The 19,763-nt window shown below is 37.7% G+C and overlaps 1 protein-coding gene across 1 annotated transcript in view; it reads right to left on the bottom strand.

The window, feature by feature from the left end:
* Positions 1 to 19,763, bottom strand: part of ZFAND3 (zinc finger AN1-type containing 3) — a 47,597-nt gene that overhangs the window by 15,369 nt on the left and 12,465 nt on the right. The window contains exon 3 of the mRNA XM_010172460.1: positions 4,394 to 4,564. Coding sequence (XP_010170762.1) covers positions 4,394 to 4,564 — 171 coding nt within the window. The remainder of the gene's footprint in view (positions 1 to 4,393; positions 4,565 to 19,763) is intronic.

The raw sequence follows: 19,763 nt of genomic DNA, 5'->3' as shown, positions 1-19,763 counted from the left end.
ATAAATTTATAGTGTAATTTGCAAATAATCGACCTGTCTTTTTCTAAAATACTTTTCCAAAACTCTGTGTTATAGAGCTACTTTAACTCACAAATTCACTGCCCCTGGTTCTATAGCAAGTCTGTGGTAACCACTCGCTTATCACATCACTGAACTGACCACTTAAATTTCTGATCACAGACGACTGATTTCAGACTGCTTACACTTTCAGCAGAAATGCTGTAATAGAATGTAACTTGAAGAATATGATTCCTGTAATTCCTTGATGATATAACTGCCTACTAAATCTGATATTAAATAAATAAATTATTTCAATACAACAGTTAACTGTCGTAAGACACTAAACCATTGTGAGGCCCTCTCACAAAACTAGAGAACATCGCTGTCTGGAAAACATGCCTAGTGTAACTGTCATCTAGAAATGTTCCATAGGAAGCTGGTTTTGTTCTAGCAGTGTTGATTTAAAGGTTATCCAGTCAGAGGGGCACAAAATGAGAATTCACTTCAAAATTTCTCTTTCTCACTGAAGCTTGCAAAGTGGATCAGCAATTAACAATTCCTATCATTTCTCCCAGTTCTCGGTGTGAAAAGGCTCAGAACTCGTCTTACAAATTGCTCTTTTGAAGATCAAAGGGAAGCTGAATTTGTCTGTGTGCGCTCTGGATGAGTTTGTAATTTACTGGAACTTTGAGAGGAGGCTTGGCAGCAGGCACGTTTGACAGCCCCAGGGTACAGGATTCAGGGGAGCTCTGTGACTCTTCCCTTCTGAGTTCCTTCCTTGCCTTTAATTGGCACCTCATTAGAAATTAATGAAAATGACATCCTCTGTTCTTCCTGCTCCAGGCACAGAACACTACAAAAAGGCCCATCACCATTCATAACACATTCAATTTATATAGCAATGGCTCTTAAGCATTATTTATGAGATGTGAATTTCTTGTCAGCAGTTAATAACTTGTACAGAGTGAAAGCAGAATGAAAAAAAGATTCTGAGAGTATGCATGTATGAAAATAAAGAAATCTTTCTACAGCTAAAAAAATGTTGTGTTTGAATTTGAAGAACTCCTACTGGAGCTCCCTTCTCAGTAGTGAATCGCTTTTCTTCATGGCAAAGCCCCGCAGCACTGTCAAATCTGTCTAAAATTCCATGTAGTGTCAAGGGAACAAGTGCAGCAGCATCACCTCTCTCTGGACAGGTCTTACAGGAGCCAGTGGAGCCAGTGTAGTAGTTTCCCAAAGATCTCTGAATTTGGTGTAAAGAAGCAGCCTGTTCTCTCTGTCCCCTTTTAAAAAGGTTGTGCCCCATTGGACAACTCCCAGTTACGCTGGATTAATATCTGGAGGTATATTAAAACATTGTCCAGTATGTATAGATTTTTTTTTTTTCTGCTATGTCTCACTACAGATCTCACTGGAAGAGTCACCAGGACATTTCAGCAAAAAAGATGATTTCCATTACTTATAACATTAGGGTAAGAAGATGTTGCAGCAAACAACAGAACTGCTGTTCTGTGGAGTCTTAAAGAGCTATTTTGGATTTTAACAACAGTGTTTCAGACACAGCTTTGGAACAACATAATATTTATGTGGTTAATCCTTTTTTCTTCTATCCAAGCAAACACATATATTTGTCCTTCTAAAGACAGTGTCTGCCTTTTTATTGATTCTGACTATCAGAATTTCTTTTAATGTTTAAAGTTAAGGGTTTTTTCCACATTTTTTTCACATTCCTTCAGTTAAGGATTAAGATGCCAAGAATTCAGTAGCAGTGGTCCAAAGTCCAGATCAATCAATGTTCTACCTGCACCATTACTTCTGAAGAATATACACGCTTATTTTACACCAGCTGATTATACTTGCAGCACTTCCAGTTAAACATGCATCATTACCTGTGCTTCACATTATGACTAAAAGGATAGTCTGATCACATATAGATTTAGAAAACATTTTAAGTGAATGAGAATTTTAACATACTTATTCTGCCCCATTTCCCATCCCCCCCTTCCCCAGGGTTTTTGATCTGGCTTGTCATTCATGACCTAAAGCAGCCCAATTCTACAGATAGTTGGGTAAAGTTAGTGAGAATGGTTTCTATGGCAGCTTCTTTAACAATGACAAAAGCTACATGCTGAGAAGTATTGGTAAAGCAGTTTAGGTGATGTGAAGCCGAGATGACCTGTGTTGCTCAGTGGTAGGGTTTTGTTTGCTTCTAATTAATATTACTATTAAAAGTAAGTAGTGCAGGGTATGCCTACTTTCACAGCACGAGAGCATTTCATTACAGGTAACACATGTACTGAATACAGTATTAATGAAACATTACAGCTGCACAGATAAACCAAACATCTCCAGTCTTCTCAGCTGTGTTGTAAACATGGAAAAAAGACTCCTGCCTCCCACTTCTCTCATTAAATATGTAGAATATAAATGTTTAGTATGCATCCTTTAAACTATATAGGATGTAATATGTAATGTAGGAACACAAAGTTTCAATTCCTCACTTACTGCTGAGGAACTTGGAATTTTTTGTTTCATATTCATGTTGTATTAACACATTTTATAAACTTTAACAGCAGTGTTTCCATAAAGCTGCAAGTATCCAGTGAAACCAATTTAAAGAATAATTCCTACAACATTTATATTGCAACAATGTTGAATTATGGAACTACTTCGCAAAAACTTGAGAGGAACCAACTATATTTATGTGTTGTCTAGTTTGCAAAAAAAAAGAAAAAAAAAAAGGCAGGTCTTATTTTATAATATCAAAAACATTACTAATCAAAGGAAGGACTTTTAAAACGTTGCTTTCAACTTCATTGGTCTTATATAGCTCCAGTTTTGCAGAATGCAGGAAAGATTAATAATATAACATAACTGCAAAGTCATCTTTTCTCCAATTGTCCCCAAACTTGTAAATCTCTCTTGCTCCCAGTATTAGGGGGGATTCTTCCATTTCAGTCAGGTACCTGTGAGCAGCCTCAGTCATTTGGTATGTGACAGCACCAGACCAAGAGCAGAAATTCCTTCCTCCACCATGCTGAGCAGAGGGCCCTGTACCAAATGGTCATTGATAGTGCTGAATTTCTTCAGTTTGATAAAAATCTTACTGGATACTTCAGAGTATCCAGACACATGATTTCCGTAACAAGAATTTCAACATTACAGCTTTTGATTTCATGTTTGGTGGCATCACAGATAACGCATGTTAATTCTGTGGAAGTGCTCCAGTATCTGAAACAAAACCTGTCTTGTGTCCAAAAAGAGCACAACACAACAGAAATCTCTAAAGGCTCAAGACAGACAGATGCTGAAGAAAAGAACAAAGGATAACATGGAATCTTTGCAGCTTTCTATCGCTTCTCCACTTGGTATTAGGTACTCAATATAGAACTCATTAACTGGGTCTATGTAACTAGCTTAGCCAGTCCTTTCTCTCCCCCCCTGCTGCTTAGGAGGACATACCTTCTATCCAGAAAACATGTTAATACAATGTTCTACACTTCACAGGTACAATGTGAATTGCACCTGTCACCTGTGCAAATCCTTTGGAAATTATCCCCCTGCTAAGACACAATGAAGTAACTAAACAAACTTACCAAATGTTTCAATACAAGCACTGTCAGAGAGCGCCAAGTATAAGCTTTCAATACATGATTAGATGAAAAAATAATTAGCAGGTAAAACTACCATGTGCATTATCACAGGGTCTGATGAGCACATTTAAACCAGTTATGAACACAATTGTTCCATGAAGGAGAGTGCATCTCCTCAGGAATCTAGTCACATTAATTATTATTTCAGAAATATTATTTGCATGTAATGTGAAACCTCAATTTGGCTGTCTGCATGAGATTATCATCCTCAATCGAATTAGCTGAACAGTGCCATCAACTTTGGAAGCGCTAGGTTGGAGGATTTTGAGTGTATAGTGAATATGTCTTTTCCCCTCAACAGCTAACTGTGAGAATGAAAACATTTTAAGTTAGAGGTTTTTTGGTTTTAACTTTTTAATAATAATGTAATTATAAAGTGCAGAATGTAGATCCTGACCTATGGTCCTTTAAGTTCTGTAAAAACCTTGTCATCTTTGCATATTTACTGATGTGCTTTGTGTTTCTTCTCCTGTCAAGTGGGTATGATGCTCTCCTGCTTTACAGGGACTTCTGGAGCTAAATTCATTAACATCCAAGATCTCTTGAGACAAGGCAGTTCGTCAAGGCTGAAGTTTTAAATGGGAAATTAGACAGGAACTAATTATAACTTTTTACTACCAGTGGAAGCTATAGCTTCTGTTTAAAGTATCTTTGAAAGATACAAAATGCAAGTGTTCTCTGATACAGACTGGAGCACGGCTGCGTTAGAAAGCTGGACGCTACTGACAAACAGTACTCACCACAGCGACACGATCCCAGTTCCTGCTGTACTAGCTCCAGTTTTGTTTGGCACTGGAAGCATCGGCGTCTACTCTTCTGTTTGGATCGACTGGTTTCTTCAGGTCTGTCATTACTGTCATCCAGTAGCCGTGGCCGTTTCACAGGAGAAGCCTCACTCTCCGACTGTGAATCTGTTGTATTCACAATAAATATTTTGGGAAAAATATTAGAACTTCCTTGCTGAGGCATCCCTTCGGGCAGATTGAAGGTATATTGCTTTCAGCCGGGGCTGCTACCAAGCAGCGTGATACTTCCCATTCTATTGCATGTACACACTTTCTTAACAATCAAAATGAGCATCAAGTAAAGGACAGATTATCTTTGTTCCCTATAAGAACCCCTCCTGCTGGCAATACTGAATAGAAAACAAGCTGATTAGCTTCCTTCCCGCCATGGCTAGGTCATAGCCAGATCCATGTAGAGCACACACCATCTTAAACAACTGCAGGCTTCATCTGTCATCTCATTTCACTTCTCCCGTGCGCCTCCCTCGTTCACCCTGCACAAGCTAACTTAAGTAGGCTGCTGATGAAACACAACTGAACACAAGTTCGACCTATTTCCTCCCTGGGCAGGAGGGAGATTTTTTTAAGGCACAGCATGCAAACTCTATCTCCTTTGTCTGAAGGCGGTACATGAAAGCACCATACCGTGCTTCCTTCTCTTTCCACATGGATAACAATTTAAATGTAAATTAGTACACACCAACAATACAAACCCAAACAAAGAAAGTCCAACCTGTACATGCATGCTATAAATTTAAAGTGCTCACTCATTTTTAAAGAATTAGTCAGAATACTATTTGCATTAATAACTATAAACTTCACCTTATAAGAAAATAAGGTGGAAAACCTTAAGAAATTAAAGTTCAGGAAAGTGTTACTTCAGGTAGTGTAGAGCTCTGGCTTTTTTTCTTGTTTTACAATGGAGAGTATGTTGACCAGGGCTCTAGAGCAGCACATGAAATATCCATTACTGACGGGAACATGGGATGCCCAAGCCTTATTTTCATGGCATGACAGATTTCAGCAGAGCTCGCGCGCTGCAATCTGAGTCAGGTCAGGCCAGAAAAGACATTTTTCCTTCCTGAATCTGTGCGTAGCAGAATCAGTTCTGTATCTCTTTTTAATAGAAGCTGCAAATAAACTTATTCCAAACTGTACTAAAAATTAATTTTTTTTGTAGTAGTGTTGCAAGGAGACTAACTGCTTGAAGCCATTATTGCAGTCAGTCAGCGTTCTAGTGCAAGATGGTGATCAAGGAAAAAAAAAAGCATTAGTTCAGTAAAATGTATTTTGAAAGGACATTAATCCAACAAATAACAAGATTATCTTTTTGGCAGGATGGCAGCCTACTGAACATGTTTTTACCTTTATTTTAGGTTTCCATTGCATGGTGTCCTGTGCTTATGGAAAATATATCTACTTTGTGTTAGCTGTCCTGGATTAGCCAGGAAAATATAACTGCCACAGCTAAAACATTATCCATATCCTTGTATTTCAGTGATCTTACCTGATCCACTGCTTATCAACATCATGCTTGTCCTTGCCAAACATCTAATGAAGTCACACTAGGAATACCTGGTAGCCTCTCCCTCTGGGGTATGCTCTGTTAACTCTCCCTGGTTGCTTACACGCATTATTATACTAACCCGCTTTTCTGACCTGTGTTTCAGACCTTGTCTCACAGTGTTTTCCCAGTTGTTGGACTCCAATATTACAGCCACTATGAATATACAACTTAGTTCACTTGAGTCTACTTTATTTCTATCATACTGCCCTTAAGATATTCTGTCAATGCACCTGGCTTTTCAGTGAGTACAAGGTCCCTGCATCTCACGTTTAACAGAAAATTGAGCTGCCTTCTGCACGGTATACAGGTGATAAGTTTTTATTAAGCTGCAATAATTTTATCTGATGTCCACCTCAATAAAGCCTTCTTTTTGATCAGTGTCATAGATTACAACTTACACCTTACAAAATACATCTATTAGGTCTAAACCAACATTCAGTACGTAACATACTCCACCTCTGCACGCCTGGCTGTGCAGGAGCCTTGACAAGGAAAATAAAGTACTGCACAATGAATTAAGACAGCTATGAAACAACCAGTCCTGTCCCAAATTAAATCTCTGCAGAAGATGATCCACAAGAAAGATCCATTGAACAGACTGCAGAGATCTCGACTCATACTTCAAGGCACCAGTCCTATCACACAGACGCTTGTTTTCAGAGTGCCTAAAAGAGCAGCCTAGCCTTGAATGTAGTGGGGTGCACCCTTCAACAGGCAGCCTGTGTACTGTAACCTGGCTGATTCAGGGTTCAGTAGAAATCTCTTCCAGCCCACCCTGTTCCTAAAAATGGGGAATTACATGATTTGTAGTTTATTCATTACTCAGAGAAATGGATACGCTGCTATTTTGAAATAGTTGCTGCCCACACATCTTTGTTTCTGGAAACATAAGCCATTCTGGTAGTTCTCAGAAGTGAATCTGGCATTCCGAAGTAAGGCAATAGAAACCATAGTGGTCTGCTTACAATGAAGTCCGAATAAGGGATTTATGTGCATGAGTCAACCAGTGTCTAATCAGTTAATGAAACCACATGCCTTAATGAGAAAAACAGCTACTCCAAGTCAGGCTGGTAGTCGTATGATTAAAATACTTAATTATACATTTCCTGTTAATTGGTAATGACTAACTGAATATTAACATCATTTGGTTAATATGATAGAAGTGAAAATTTAGGTATCTCATTTTTTTCTTTAAATGCATATCTTTGCCATAAATCAAACAGTGTTAACACTGAGGTAAACTCAGCCTGACTCTCAGGGACAGTATCAGCCATCTGATCCCTCACTGCACAGCGCCTTGAACACGCAAGCACAAACTAATACTCATTACAAAACAGAACACAGTACACGTGCTTACATCTTCTGATGGCAAGTGAAAAGAGCCAGGAGAAAGCACAGATTAGAAACCAGAACTTTTAGATTCAGTCCTGCATGCGTTTCTTCCAGATCACGCCACCTTCCACAACACTGATGCAAGCAATACAGGATGCAAAATAAATCTTCCAGCACCTGGAATCTTGCAGCATTAAACTTCAGAAATGTGATAGCAAAAGGAAATTGTCATGCATAGCTTTACTACCTGGATTGCAGAAAAAAACTCCCTAGGAACAGAGCGAAGTGCTGCAACTAGACTCAAGAGTAAATTCTCAATGTGATCTATTAAACAATCAAAAACAGCTACAGAGAAGAGGATTCTTTCAGCCAGTGACTGAGAGTGGCTTTCCTTAGAAGGATGGCTTGTGCAACAAGAACTTCTTGCTTTGCTTTTAAGAAAAATTTTCCATACTCAACTTGCATTTTAGCATTTTACCTAGACCAACAAATAGTCAGCCAGAGAAAAAAAGGAAGAATGCTTTCCTTTTACCTGCAGATGTCAAAAATCATAAAACTTTTATGTACAAATGAAAAAAAAGAATAGAGACGAGACATCCCCAAAATTTCAAAAAGAAATTGCTCATCAGAGTAACTGCCACTGACACTCCCCCATTGCAATTTTAATTCAGAGTTAAGAAAAAAAGATTCTTCTAATCTGTATCTGATGATGGAGATTGAGGTGACTCCATCAAACACCCATTTGAAATGAGAGAACAAAGTAATTCAGCTGAGCAAGACTGAAACTGGAGGATTGTCTGGAAACAACAATCAGAGTGGTGTTCTCAGAAATTCTGTATGTCTTGGATGGAAACTCACATTTGTTCCTTACTGTCACTCTTCTCATCTTCATTACTCATGTTCTCCCCTCAAAATTTTATGATGTTAGCTGCCTGTGCAAACACCAGTAAGAGCAATAATTAATGAATCCTCAAACATCATTGCCATCTCCTCTGAAACTATTTTAAAAGGAGCTTGAGCTGTTAAAACCTCCCTCCATGAAGAAACTTGCAGAGTCATAGCCAATAACTACATAACAGGGATTAACTAAAGTTTGAGCAATAGCTTCTTGTTAGTTTCTAGGCTTGGTTTGTTTGTTTTTGTGGTTTTGTTTTGTTTTTCCCCCTTCATTATGCCATTTCTAGATGAGAGGATGAGGGATTACTTAATTCCCTGGCACGTTGACTATGCACTAGAAATCTAATCTAGAGGAAACTGCCTCTTTATAAATCTTTCCTACTACATTTACCAAAATCATCATTTAAAATAACCTCCTCTACTTCAAATGAACCTAAAAATTAACACAGTTGTTCCAAAACTAATTTCCTTGTTGACTATTAATGAAGAGACAGAAATTCAATATTAACATCTTCTGAGGCAAGTTTGACAACTGTGACCACCTCAGTTCCTCTCTGTTGCTGTATAATGCTGTGGAAACAATTATTTTGAAACTCTGATATTTACACTGAGATGAACATCTCGTACCCTCACGCAATCAAGACTGCATCTCCAAGCTGCGTCAGAAACTTAAGTGCATACCTCTTTGGAAGCACTCATGCTCATAAGAAATTAATTTCTTGTGTGAATTCACCACAATTTTTCTTAAAACACTAAAGACAGATGTCTCCAATTCTTTCATAAACCCTTTAGTAACACTTAACCACACAATCTGTTTTCGCAGTTCCCTTAGCATCACCATTTTACTGATTTATTTCCCTTCCCCCACTAAAGAATTTAAAAGCAATTGCACTAAAACTCATTGTCCCTAAACAATGTGGAGCAGAGAGACTGTATAGGAACAGTCCCTATGGAACTCAAGTCCTGTCTGCCCCTTCTTTGTCTCAGGAGGCTCCCTGTGAAATCACTCTGGAGACTATAAATAAACCCCAGAAGTTGCAGTACAGTTATTATTTCTACATCAATTACCAAAACCATTCAACAGTAGTTGTTTCTAGCCCTCATGAGTAAAAACAACCAGCCACGCAACAACAAAAGACCCCTACAACTTTTAGCCTAGCTGTTTAGGGTAGAGTTGCTGCAAGACGTTTCAAATGTGAAACATTGCTGATATGCTTCAAAATTTGCCAGCAAAACTCTCTGTCCCCCTTTTCAACAGAGATTTAGAAAAAGGCTTCTGTTACAGACAGTGACTTGAAATGTTTGGGGTTTTCTAGTGAACACTAAAAAACAGCAAAAAAAGCATATATGCTGCTTTGAGTGCAAGCATTATTTTTGAGCTCAACAATGGCATGGCTTAACTTCCCCAAAATGAGAGCTGGCACACGTGATGCATGTGTTGCAAGGAAAGGAAAATCCAACTCATGCAGTACCAAGCACTTTGCCAGCATAGTGAGAACAGGTATTTGTAAAACACGAAGCTGAACACTCCAGGGCGTCACAAAGCTTGTGTACGTGGCTACCTGGCAGCATCTCCTGCAGCGCACAAGGACAGTGCTGTGCTTAAGTGAACGTGCTGCATAACAGGATAGGGCTGTGGCTGAGCTCATGCAACCATCACAGCCTGGTGGCTCCAGCTGACTTGTATCCAGAGAACCTGAAACACAAGCAAGGCAAGGTGGGGTCCCCGGGCACCAGCAAAGAGGTTGGACTATATGGTCTCCAGGGGCCCCCTGCCACCCTCAGCCATTCTGTAATTCTGAGGCTCATGGACAGGAAAATAAAAAAATAAATTAAAAAAAATACTAATTCCTCCGACATTTTTTGTTTTCCTCTGAACTTGTACTGTTGGTACTACCATCTGTCAAAAAGGAAGTATACTGTACTGCAGAGTAACTTAATGAGGCTATTAACTACCATCTCTAATGAAACAGAAGAGACTAATCTAGTCAGTAACCCAGATGAATTAAACGCACATTGAAAATTGTATGACAAATAATGAGCTACACATAGGCTACTACAGGCATTTTAGTGAAGTTCTAATTAGAAAATGTGTGAAAATGGCTATTATCCTTTCTTGTCAATAAATTTCATTATTGCCAGATTAAGTGAAAAGCTAATTAGTTTTCATCTCATATTTAAGTTCCTGTAATACATCTGGTTTATAGTTAAATTCTTGCATTACTCCCCCCTGTACTCTCTGATGTCAGTAAGTCTTTAGTTAATGGAAATGGTCATTTATTTCTCAAAGATTTTTTACTTATATAACCAATTGATTCAAACAAGCATGTATTTAAATGTATTCAGGCACCTGTACTGTACAGTTCCTTTGATGGACTAACTTAGGGCATTTCAATCAGTTGAAACAGTTCCTAAAGCAAAGGCCACCCCTATTGCTGCTGACTGAAAGGACTTTGTTTATTTAGCAGACAGGCTAATGGGGTTCCTTTGCTGAATTACAACAACAGGCCAAGTCTGTAAACCTCCAGATCTCACAACAACAGATGAGTTTGTGGAGAGAGAGCAGGCTGGACAGTCCTGCTGGGCACTCGGCTTGGCGCTTGCTGCCCATCTCTTGCTGCAAGGACAGACAGCTGAAGAACATGTTTAAAAGCAGCTGCTGACAGCAAAATCATACACAGACAGCGACTGCTAGAATGTGCAGGCACAAGACTGAATTCCCATTGTCTTGATTACTGGGGGCAATTTATGCAGTGTAGAAGCCTGATGCTATCCTAAGGATGTTCAGGGAAGCTGTTTTGGGTGGCTGGGTTTTTTTAATAGCTGACAAACTGTCTCAAGACCTTCATATTTTCAGACTATTATAAAAAACAAACCTTGAAAAGAAGAGAAAAAAGGCCACAACACTAAACTCACTAGTTTAAAAAAAATATATTTTACAGCTGTCAATTTGAACTTATTTTTTCTTTATGAAATTACATATTTTAGCAGCATAGGGTTAGGCTTGGGAGAGGGGCAAAGGCAGATTCTGGTGACAGTTAAAGTCAGAGAACAAATGATATCATAAGTGGCCTGGCCTACATAATCAGAACCGGATTATTAAGTGAAGGAATAATACACAAATACGAATAGCTAAATGGAAGAACAGAAACACAAGAAGGAAGAAAAAAGCTGTAACAGCAACACAGATGATGAAAAAGTTATGAAGGGAAGTCATGAACATCCTGGCCATTCCACAGCACCTGAAGACTACTTACGGGTATTCAAATACAAATATTTACATATATGAATATGTATGTACAAGCACATACAAATAAGCTTACACTGGTTCTGATAAAATGGGACATTCCAAAGCATTCAGCAATATCATAGTTTGGTTTTTGCTGACTTTAATGAGAGCCCTTTATGCTTTGTAAAATTCTCTAATATTGGATTAACAAGAATAGATAATGCTATAAATATTGCATATTTGCTAGTCAGCTCAAGAGTGCATAAATATGCGGTGCTGCTCTGCTTCAAAATCCTAGTAGTATACTCCAGCTATATCCTCATCAATCAGATGGTATACACTACTCAGGAAGGTAATTCTTCAAACTAATAACCTAAAACCAGTTTTATATAGAAACTACTTGCTCTGTTATTTTTCATTCATACACTGAGTTTTTCTTAGTGCACCCTTCCCCCCATTGGTGTAATGAGGGTTTTCCAAGGCTAAGACACAGATTCAGAAGAGGAATTACCAAGAACTCTCACCTGCTAGCCATGAAAAAATATATATTTTCAATATTTATCTTTCAAAAAACTTATTTGTCATTAACCACAGAACCTCAGTGACACCATTAGCAACAGAAATCTTGCAATGAGTGACTATAATTTCAAGGACTGTCACTGATTAATGTTAAGGAAAAAAACTTAAGAGCTCTTGCATTTTGATAAAAATTTTACCGAATGCATTAAGATTAGGTTCTGTACAGCTAATCTATCTTCAAAAAACCACTTGGTTTTGATTCATTTATTTTAAATAAAGCTTAAAAGTCAGTTTATATTTTGATTATGTTACCTGTCATAGCTGTACACCTGATTGCTGTCTACAATACATCAGAAGTCAGGCTGGTTTACTGGGCAGTTCTCACTGTTTTGAAAGGAGATATTTGGGAAGCATCTACACTAACCTGAACCAAAGACCAGATCTACAAAGGCAGAGGTAGAACAGATCAGTGAAACTGAGAGGATGCAACAGTACATGCACTGTCTTGTACCTCCAGCTCGTTTTCAACCCTCTTCTGCGCCAAGATGTTGGTCTCATTGGTTATTCCCTGAAGTTTATGTTATGGAAAATAATTTGGAACAGGAATAGGAAAAAGGGGTAACTTGTTTGCATGACAATTCAGTAAACATATTTATAAAACCCTCACTTTGTAGGAAGATCCACTTTCCCCTGCGTATGCTTAACAGACTTAAACATACTTCCAAGAGACTTTAAAATTACTTCCATATATTTTTAAGGTCCTTATGAAAATAATATCTAAACGGAAAATAATCAAAACTTGTACTTAAAAGCTGTCAGATGCTCACTGAAATCATTAGCCAGAATAGAGGCTTTCACCAAGTTAGATGAAACCTTTGGGGCACTACCCTCACATCAAAAAGTACAGCAGGAGCAGGATCACACATTAGCTCACTGCCTGTTACATGTATTTTAATTTAAGACAGTACAAAAAAAAATTAAAAAGCCAATATAAGTGGCTAGGTGTTTTGAAATACATTTCAGGCCAGTTATTTAATGTCGGACTTCTTAAGAAAAAGCCTCCAGTGCAATAAAATAAGATTTAAAACGATAAAAAGCTGTGTCTCATTTGCTAAAGCGTAGCAGTAAGAAAGTTGTCTGATCTGTACAGATCAGATCAAGGTGCTGACTGCAGCACATTGAGGTAAAATCAATTCAGTTCTTCAGGCTGACAGGATCAGAGCTGCTCACAGATTCTGAAGTTAATGATCTCAACTGTTCTTTGCGACATTCTCCATATTGACTTGCTATTGGGTGAGACCAATGGAAATTAAAGCAAACCCTAAGCTCCCCCAATCCTGTTCCAATATCCATTTTCACTAAGTTTTACAAAGGGGTTGTAGGTGGGAAATGCAAGACATGTAACCCTGATTTCTTTGCCCTTGAGATCAATGGAGATGTGGTTTATTTAAAGTTATGAGCTGCAATTTTACTATTTAGGAATGGCTCTCCAGCAGTCTGTGGGAGGATGCTGGTAATGAAACAAGGAATTCAGAGCTGTTGGGAGCATAATACCAAGTAAGCTTAATAGATTTATATTATCTAATAATAACTATGTACCTACTGTCAACAGCCAGCTAACTGATCAAAGAGATCCTGATAGTTCTGAAAACTAAACATGGCGTGAAACCACTAAAAAAAAATATTCAGAGTAAACTGGTTTAATTTTAATCAAAGTATAAATAAACAATAAAATATTTACTCTTCTCTTTCAGTGAATTCAAGGATAAATCCTTTGTCATAATTCCCTAAGACTTTAATACAAAAATGTGGTCATACCTGAATTTTTAAAGATAATGACCTTAAAAACATATAATTTTGTATTGAAAAACACGAAATTGAAAACCACCCATCAGACCATAGACATAAAGTGGTAAGGGCAGCAGCACACATTTTCCAGGAGAGGAGAGTATCTTATTTACCAAAGTGCATTTCACCTATCCTGCTCACTGTCACTGAGAACCCTGCTGCAAGGACCATTCTCCCAGCTCTCTGCTTTCAGTTGACCATCCCAACTCTCCCACCTTTCCAAGAATCTCTCCTGGCTTTTCTCTACAATGCCTGAGGCACTAAATGCTCACCTGTGCTTCTAGAGCCTACCTGCCTCAGTGCTCCTTAAATGCTATGAATGCTGCTGAAGTTAGACTAAATTCCTTTAATCACTCAGATCGTATTTGTTTTCTGTTAGCATCACTGAAAAAAATAGGTTGGAAGGGATTTCTGGGGGTCACCTAGTCCAGCCTCCTGCTTGATGCAGAGTAAACATCAAAGCAGGAACAGGTTGCTCAGGGCCTGGTCCAGTCCACGTTCAAAAATTTTCAAGGACTAAGACTTGAAAGAGCCTCTGTAGGTACCTGTTCCAGTGCCAACCAGAGGGGGAAAAAACTCTTCCCCTGATCTCCTGGCTATACTCTTCCTAACACAGCTAATCCAGAGACAGCATTTTACTACTCTCCTATCATCTTGTACTACCTTTAATTTGACATTCAAAATAATTCTCCTACTGGCTTACAATTCAATGTGAACTCCTCTCAAGAGATCATCCTGTCCTCTTGACTTAAGCACATTTTCCTCCAAGTTCTTCTAATTTGAATGTGGTCCTTTTCATAATCATAATGAGATTCAGGATATGGAAATGAAAACAGATGAAAAAATTGAATCAAGAGCAGCAAAAAGAGATAAAGACAAGTGAAAACTGAGGAATGGACTTATTAGTAATAAAAAAAGACTTAAGCAGGTTATTTGGTGAAGCAAGAATGAAAAAGGAAGGTTCAGTGGCATATCCAAACAGCACAACGGATAGAAGAAGATTAATCTGGCTGATTTAAGAGGCTAAATGAAGGTAGTAGGAGCAACAGGTCTCTATTAGGATGCTGGACTTGAAAACTTAAGACTGTGACAACATGGTGCTGATCTCTGATACTTGGGAGTATTATGGGGTACACAGAGGTCTGTGTCTCAGCACCTGCTGGAGGGTTAATACAGGCCAGGAGACCCTTATTCCCCATCCACATATACATTTTTATTTTTTCATTCTGTTGTACTGGGTTTTTTCTTTGCCTCTTCACAAGGAAGGAAAAGCTCGTTTCTCATAACCTACGCGTGTCTGTACAACCCAAATCTACTTAAATTGGTACACATTTCTGCCACTCACAATAGTCTACACCAAACCCTACTTTCTGCATGAGGCAGCTGAACTACAAAGACACTCTCATACCCCAAAATGGGAAAGCAGCAGTCTTCTGTTTCTGACGTGTTCCTGCTGTCTTTAGAAAGGATGCATTAGTTACATGGAGATCATATGTGACTGCCTTACATGCTCTTATGAGAATTTATCTGAGTTAGTACAATTTTGGGGAATACTATGTTATAAAATAAGAAACATCAATAAGCATAAAATATATTAATCTACTTATCCAGTTCCATAACAGTAATTTTATTTTTTAAGGCCAGAAATCCTTTCATGAATGGCTTCAACAGATTGATTAAAAAAATGAGTTACTCCTAAGTAGGAATCACTAGCACTTCTAAAACACATCTTCAAAACACTGTCCATAGGTAATTCTAATTCATCTATACAGCATGTGAAACAGGGCTTCCACAGCCACATTACATTTTTTGGCCACTTCAACTATCTAGCTTCCTCCCTTTATGAGCAATGCAAAGGAAGGAACACCTGGGAACCAGTAAGTATGAAAGTTTATTTCAAAGAAATACCAACTATGGAAAGGATGAGTTTCCATTCATCTCAGTTTAGTGCACTTTAATGCAGGCAGATGTAAGCATTCCTGTCCTAATATCATAAGATGACAGAAAAATAATCTATTGATTTTATCCTGGCTGTACAGAATAGACAAGGATAGGAGTCACTGTTTTCACATGCTGTCATGCTGTTGCACACCTTTAATTTCTGAATGTTGTATTTTTTCCATTACTCGGAAGAAAATTCTCTTCAGAAGTAATCAGCATGAGCGATTAATGTATGAACTATGAAGATACTTGCAAAACTTCTCTTTAGATTAAAGCAAGTACGGGCTAAATTTCAAGGCAATTTTTTTCACTATGGTTTAGTAAAGAGATGATTTAGGTGTCTAGCACATATTTGTGCTAAACTCTCTGTGATAAAGATCAAAAAAGACTTTTTTTGTGAATATTACCAATTACTGTGTGCTAACAAGCTCTTAAAAACCTTCCCAAGAACAGCTTAAGTTTTTATAACTCAGAGGCAAGGATCATCACATCTATAGCTGACTTTTAACAAACTTTTTGATATATTGACCCCAAGCCCATCTCTTTGGATTCTCCAACCACACTGGTTGCAACACATTTAGTTCAAAATGCACGGGATTCTCCAGCCACACTGGTTATTACACGTTTACACTAAATGCATTTAGTGGCAAAGAAAAAACTAAATGCATTTTAGAGGCAAAGAAAAAAACCCATGCATTTTAGACTAAAATAATTCAGGTCACCACATCCACAATTTTTAATGAATGAGGGTGATTTTCTAAAGTTGAACAAGGTGAGAGAGAGAATAAATCCTACAATTGCAGCAAGTCCTTAAATTTGTTTACAGATATGACTATTATCATCCGTACCATTAGGATTTTAATCTAAAATAATCATAGCACTTTGCAAAGGCTCTTAGATGAACAGTACTGGCAACTAATGCAAAGTATATGTGCAAAAAAGCAAGCTTAAGTATATGTGCTCAAGCTCCTTTGAGCAGCAGAAGAAACCAATCCATCCATCCAGATAGATATGGAAGCACAGAACAGATAATACAACACATCACAGAAATAGGCAATAAGATGGGGTAGTAAAAACCCATCAACATACATCATCTGATCATGGTACAGTGTCATCTCCCAGCTCTATTAGCTCTTGCTGCATCAGTGCGAGTCCCAGACACTTTATCCTGTTTATAATTGCTGATGAGCAGTAATAAGGCCTCCATGCCTCAGCTCCTGTCCGTTCCACTTCAGCGCCCCTCTATTAGGTATAACTTTTATTTACAGCCTTGCTTGATGCGCTGTTCTATTAGTATACAGCTGGAAACTGAGCAGGGGAAGGGAAAAAAAATAGAACGTCCCTAATGGGCACAATTATTGCCAGCACTGGGTGATTTATTATGCTGCTGGAAGGCTGTTCTATCGTCACTTTTCTGTCAGTGAGAGAGCTCCAAGAAGGTTGGATTTCTATAACACAGTGCCCTCCAGAACTGAAACACTAAAGCACACCTTAAAAGTCCCTTAGAACACCAATGAAAAACATACCTTGAAGTTGTTCTAATGTTATAAACCCCCTTCAATAATCTTTTGTATAATGTTTGCTCAGGAGCTTAACACTTCAGAGCAATTAAAAAAACCAAAAAACTAATCAGTGATGTATCAGGTCTTTCTGTCCTACTCAAAGACTGATTAAAAATTATCAGACAAAAGTAATGGCTTCTTGGTTTTGGCTCTGGCTGAAAATTTGTGTACTTCTATTTCCACAGTCTGCCCTTTCTATAACTCCTAAAAGGCTGTCCTCTCAATTGTATAGGTTCAGCCTCAAAAGTGTTTTAAGTATCTGGCACTGCTAGAATCAAGCATACAACTTGGTATAAGAAATCAATAAACCCAAAACTTCAAAAAGGACCAAGCACTGGAAGAATTATTTGCATCTTCTAGACTCAAATTTTAAACTACAAAAAGCACAGAGCAATGAGACAGATACTGTATCTCACACAATGTAAATATACCACACCCATCTAGGACAGATACCCTCATAAAATGTCAGCTATATGCACATATAGCTATCCAGAATATTAAAGATGCATGTTCCTCATGAACTGCTGCTGAGAAATAAAGTACTTAAAAACTCACTGACTTTATGGATATAATTTATGAGTTTATTGTATCATTACTGTATTTCATCTGCCTGTTTCTACTACCCTTTCTACCGCACAATTAAAAATTAACTGAGTGCACTCACACAGTTCCACTGATTTTTTTCCAGGTTTCTTTAAGCTGCATGAAAACGTTTTAAAATCTGTTTACAATTGCGTATTAAATCATCTGGAAGTTGTACAGCAGAAAAAGAAGAGTAATATGCCACTTAGTAATGCACTTTCACATCATGGGCACCCCATATAAATGGGATTTGGATACCCTACTGATGAGAGTAAGCCTCAGAGTATCTGCCATCAGTCACAACATTACCTAACCACTAAGAAACAGATCAAAACACATAAGAAGCTATACACCAAGCCACACAGGCCCATCTTTTTCCCTACGAAATCTTCAGACTGCTGGCTCTCAAAAACCTTTGAGGCATCATCCAAACTAATGATTGCAAGGCTTTAGTCATTCTTTTCATTATAATCCTTGTCCTATGGGCACACTTTGGAACAGAAATACTTTTTACCACAGCGATGATTCTGGCGAACAGGAGGAAGAAAAAACTCACTATTTGATGTCATAATACAATTTTTTATCTGAACTGCTCCTCCAGCATGCAAGCTGATAAGTGCATGAGGTAAAAACTTCTTTTTTTCTTTTTTTTTTTTTTTTTGTAACAAAACTTTTCCTGTGTCTTGGCAGATTTATTGTTTTGATCTTTCTTCAATGGTTACATTAATGCTAATAAAATATGAATGGTTTATGTCCTCCTTAATATCTTCCTGATGGAAACCTGCATACAAGATAAGTAGGTTGAATTTCTAATTTTCTGTCTCAAATGCTGATATATGGCAGACTTTAGGGAAAAACTATGCTTGAAGGGGAAAAAAAAAATTATACAGATGAATTCCACCAAAACACTCTTCCTTCAAAGCTCTTCCAAGCAGAAGAAATGTAGAATACTTTCAGAAAAGCAGCTTATACACAATGTGCAGTATTGACAAATATTGCTTGTATCACTTAAATAGTTTCCTAGGAAGGGGCACTAAGCTGAAGTGAATGTAGTGTGAAATATTCACCTACATAGTCTGCTGCTTATGCCTGAAGATGTCACACCATTTCTAGGTAATATTTTGTAGCCATCGTTTTCAACTCCCATCCTTATCTGGATTCCCAAATGCAGACTTAGAAAACCTAGTAATTTATTTTAAAAACAAAAGTTTACTGAAAATTCAAGCTATGGAGAAGAAAACTAACTCCTGGTAACAGGTTTATTAGTGTAAGGGGCTACAAACAAAATATGCAGATCACTGAGCAAATAATGTAAAAAAAAAAAAAAACAAAAAACATTTGGGGGAAAATGAGGTAATATAAAATCATTAGGTTTAGTTGACTGAAGATTGTGGCATCAAATTAGGAAGTTGTCGTTATTTTCTTGCTAAACATACCAAATGATTAACATACAAGCATATAGGGACCAAACATTAGCATAAACCAAAAATAAGAGAACTACTGAGCAAAGTTAGCCAACCATTTAATGGCTATTTTTCAACATGTCTAGTAGCTTCATCTGCTTTATTCTAAGGAGCTATTACTGTTGCCATTTGACACTCCAAATAGCAGACTTACTTGCTTTTTTGCTAATCACAAGCACATTTTTAAAAATATGAATCTAATACTCTCTATTTTCAGTATCTATAGCATCATGGCAAGCTTTTAAATGACACTACAATGAAAACCAGAGCTAAACATTACAACAGCTTAAGTATAAAGAAAACACAATTTAGTAATACCATAAGCAAAGCAGATTAATTTGCAAGGGATACACTGGCAAACATTCAGCCCTGCTTAGGTACACCT

This window comes from Antrostomus carolinensis, unplaced genomic scaffold, assembly GCF_000700745.2.
Source record: "Antrostomus carolinensis isolate BGI_N321 unplaced genomic scaffold, ASM70074v2 scaffold490, whole genome shotgun sequence".
NCBI classification, from domain to species: Eukaryota; Metazoa; Chordata; class Aves; order Caprimulgiformes; family Caprimulgidae; genus Antrostomus; species Antrostomus carolinensis.
Note: the sequence above shows the minus strand (reverse complement) of the source record. Positions and strands in the feature narration are given on the sequence as shown.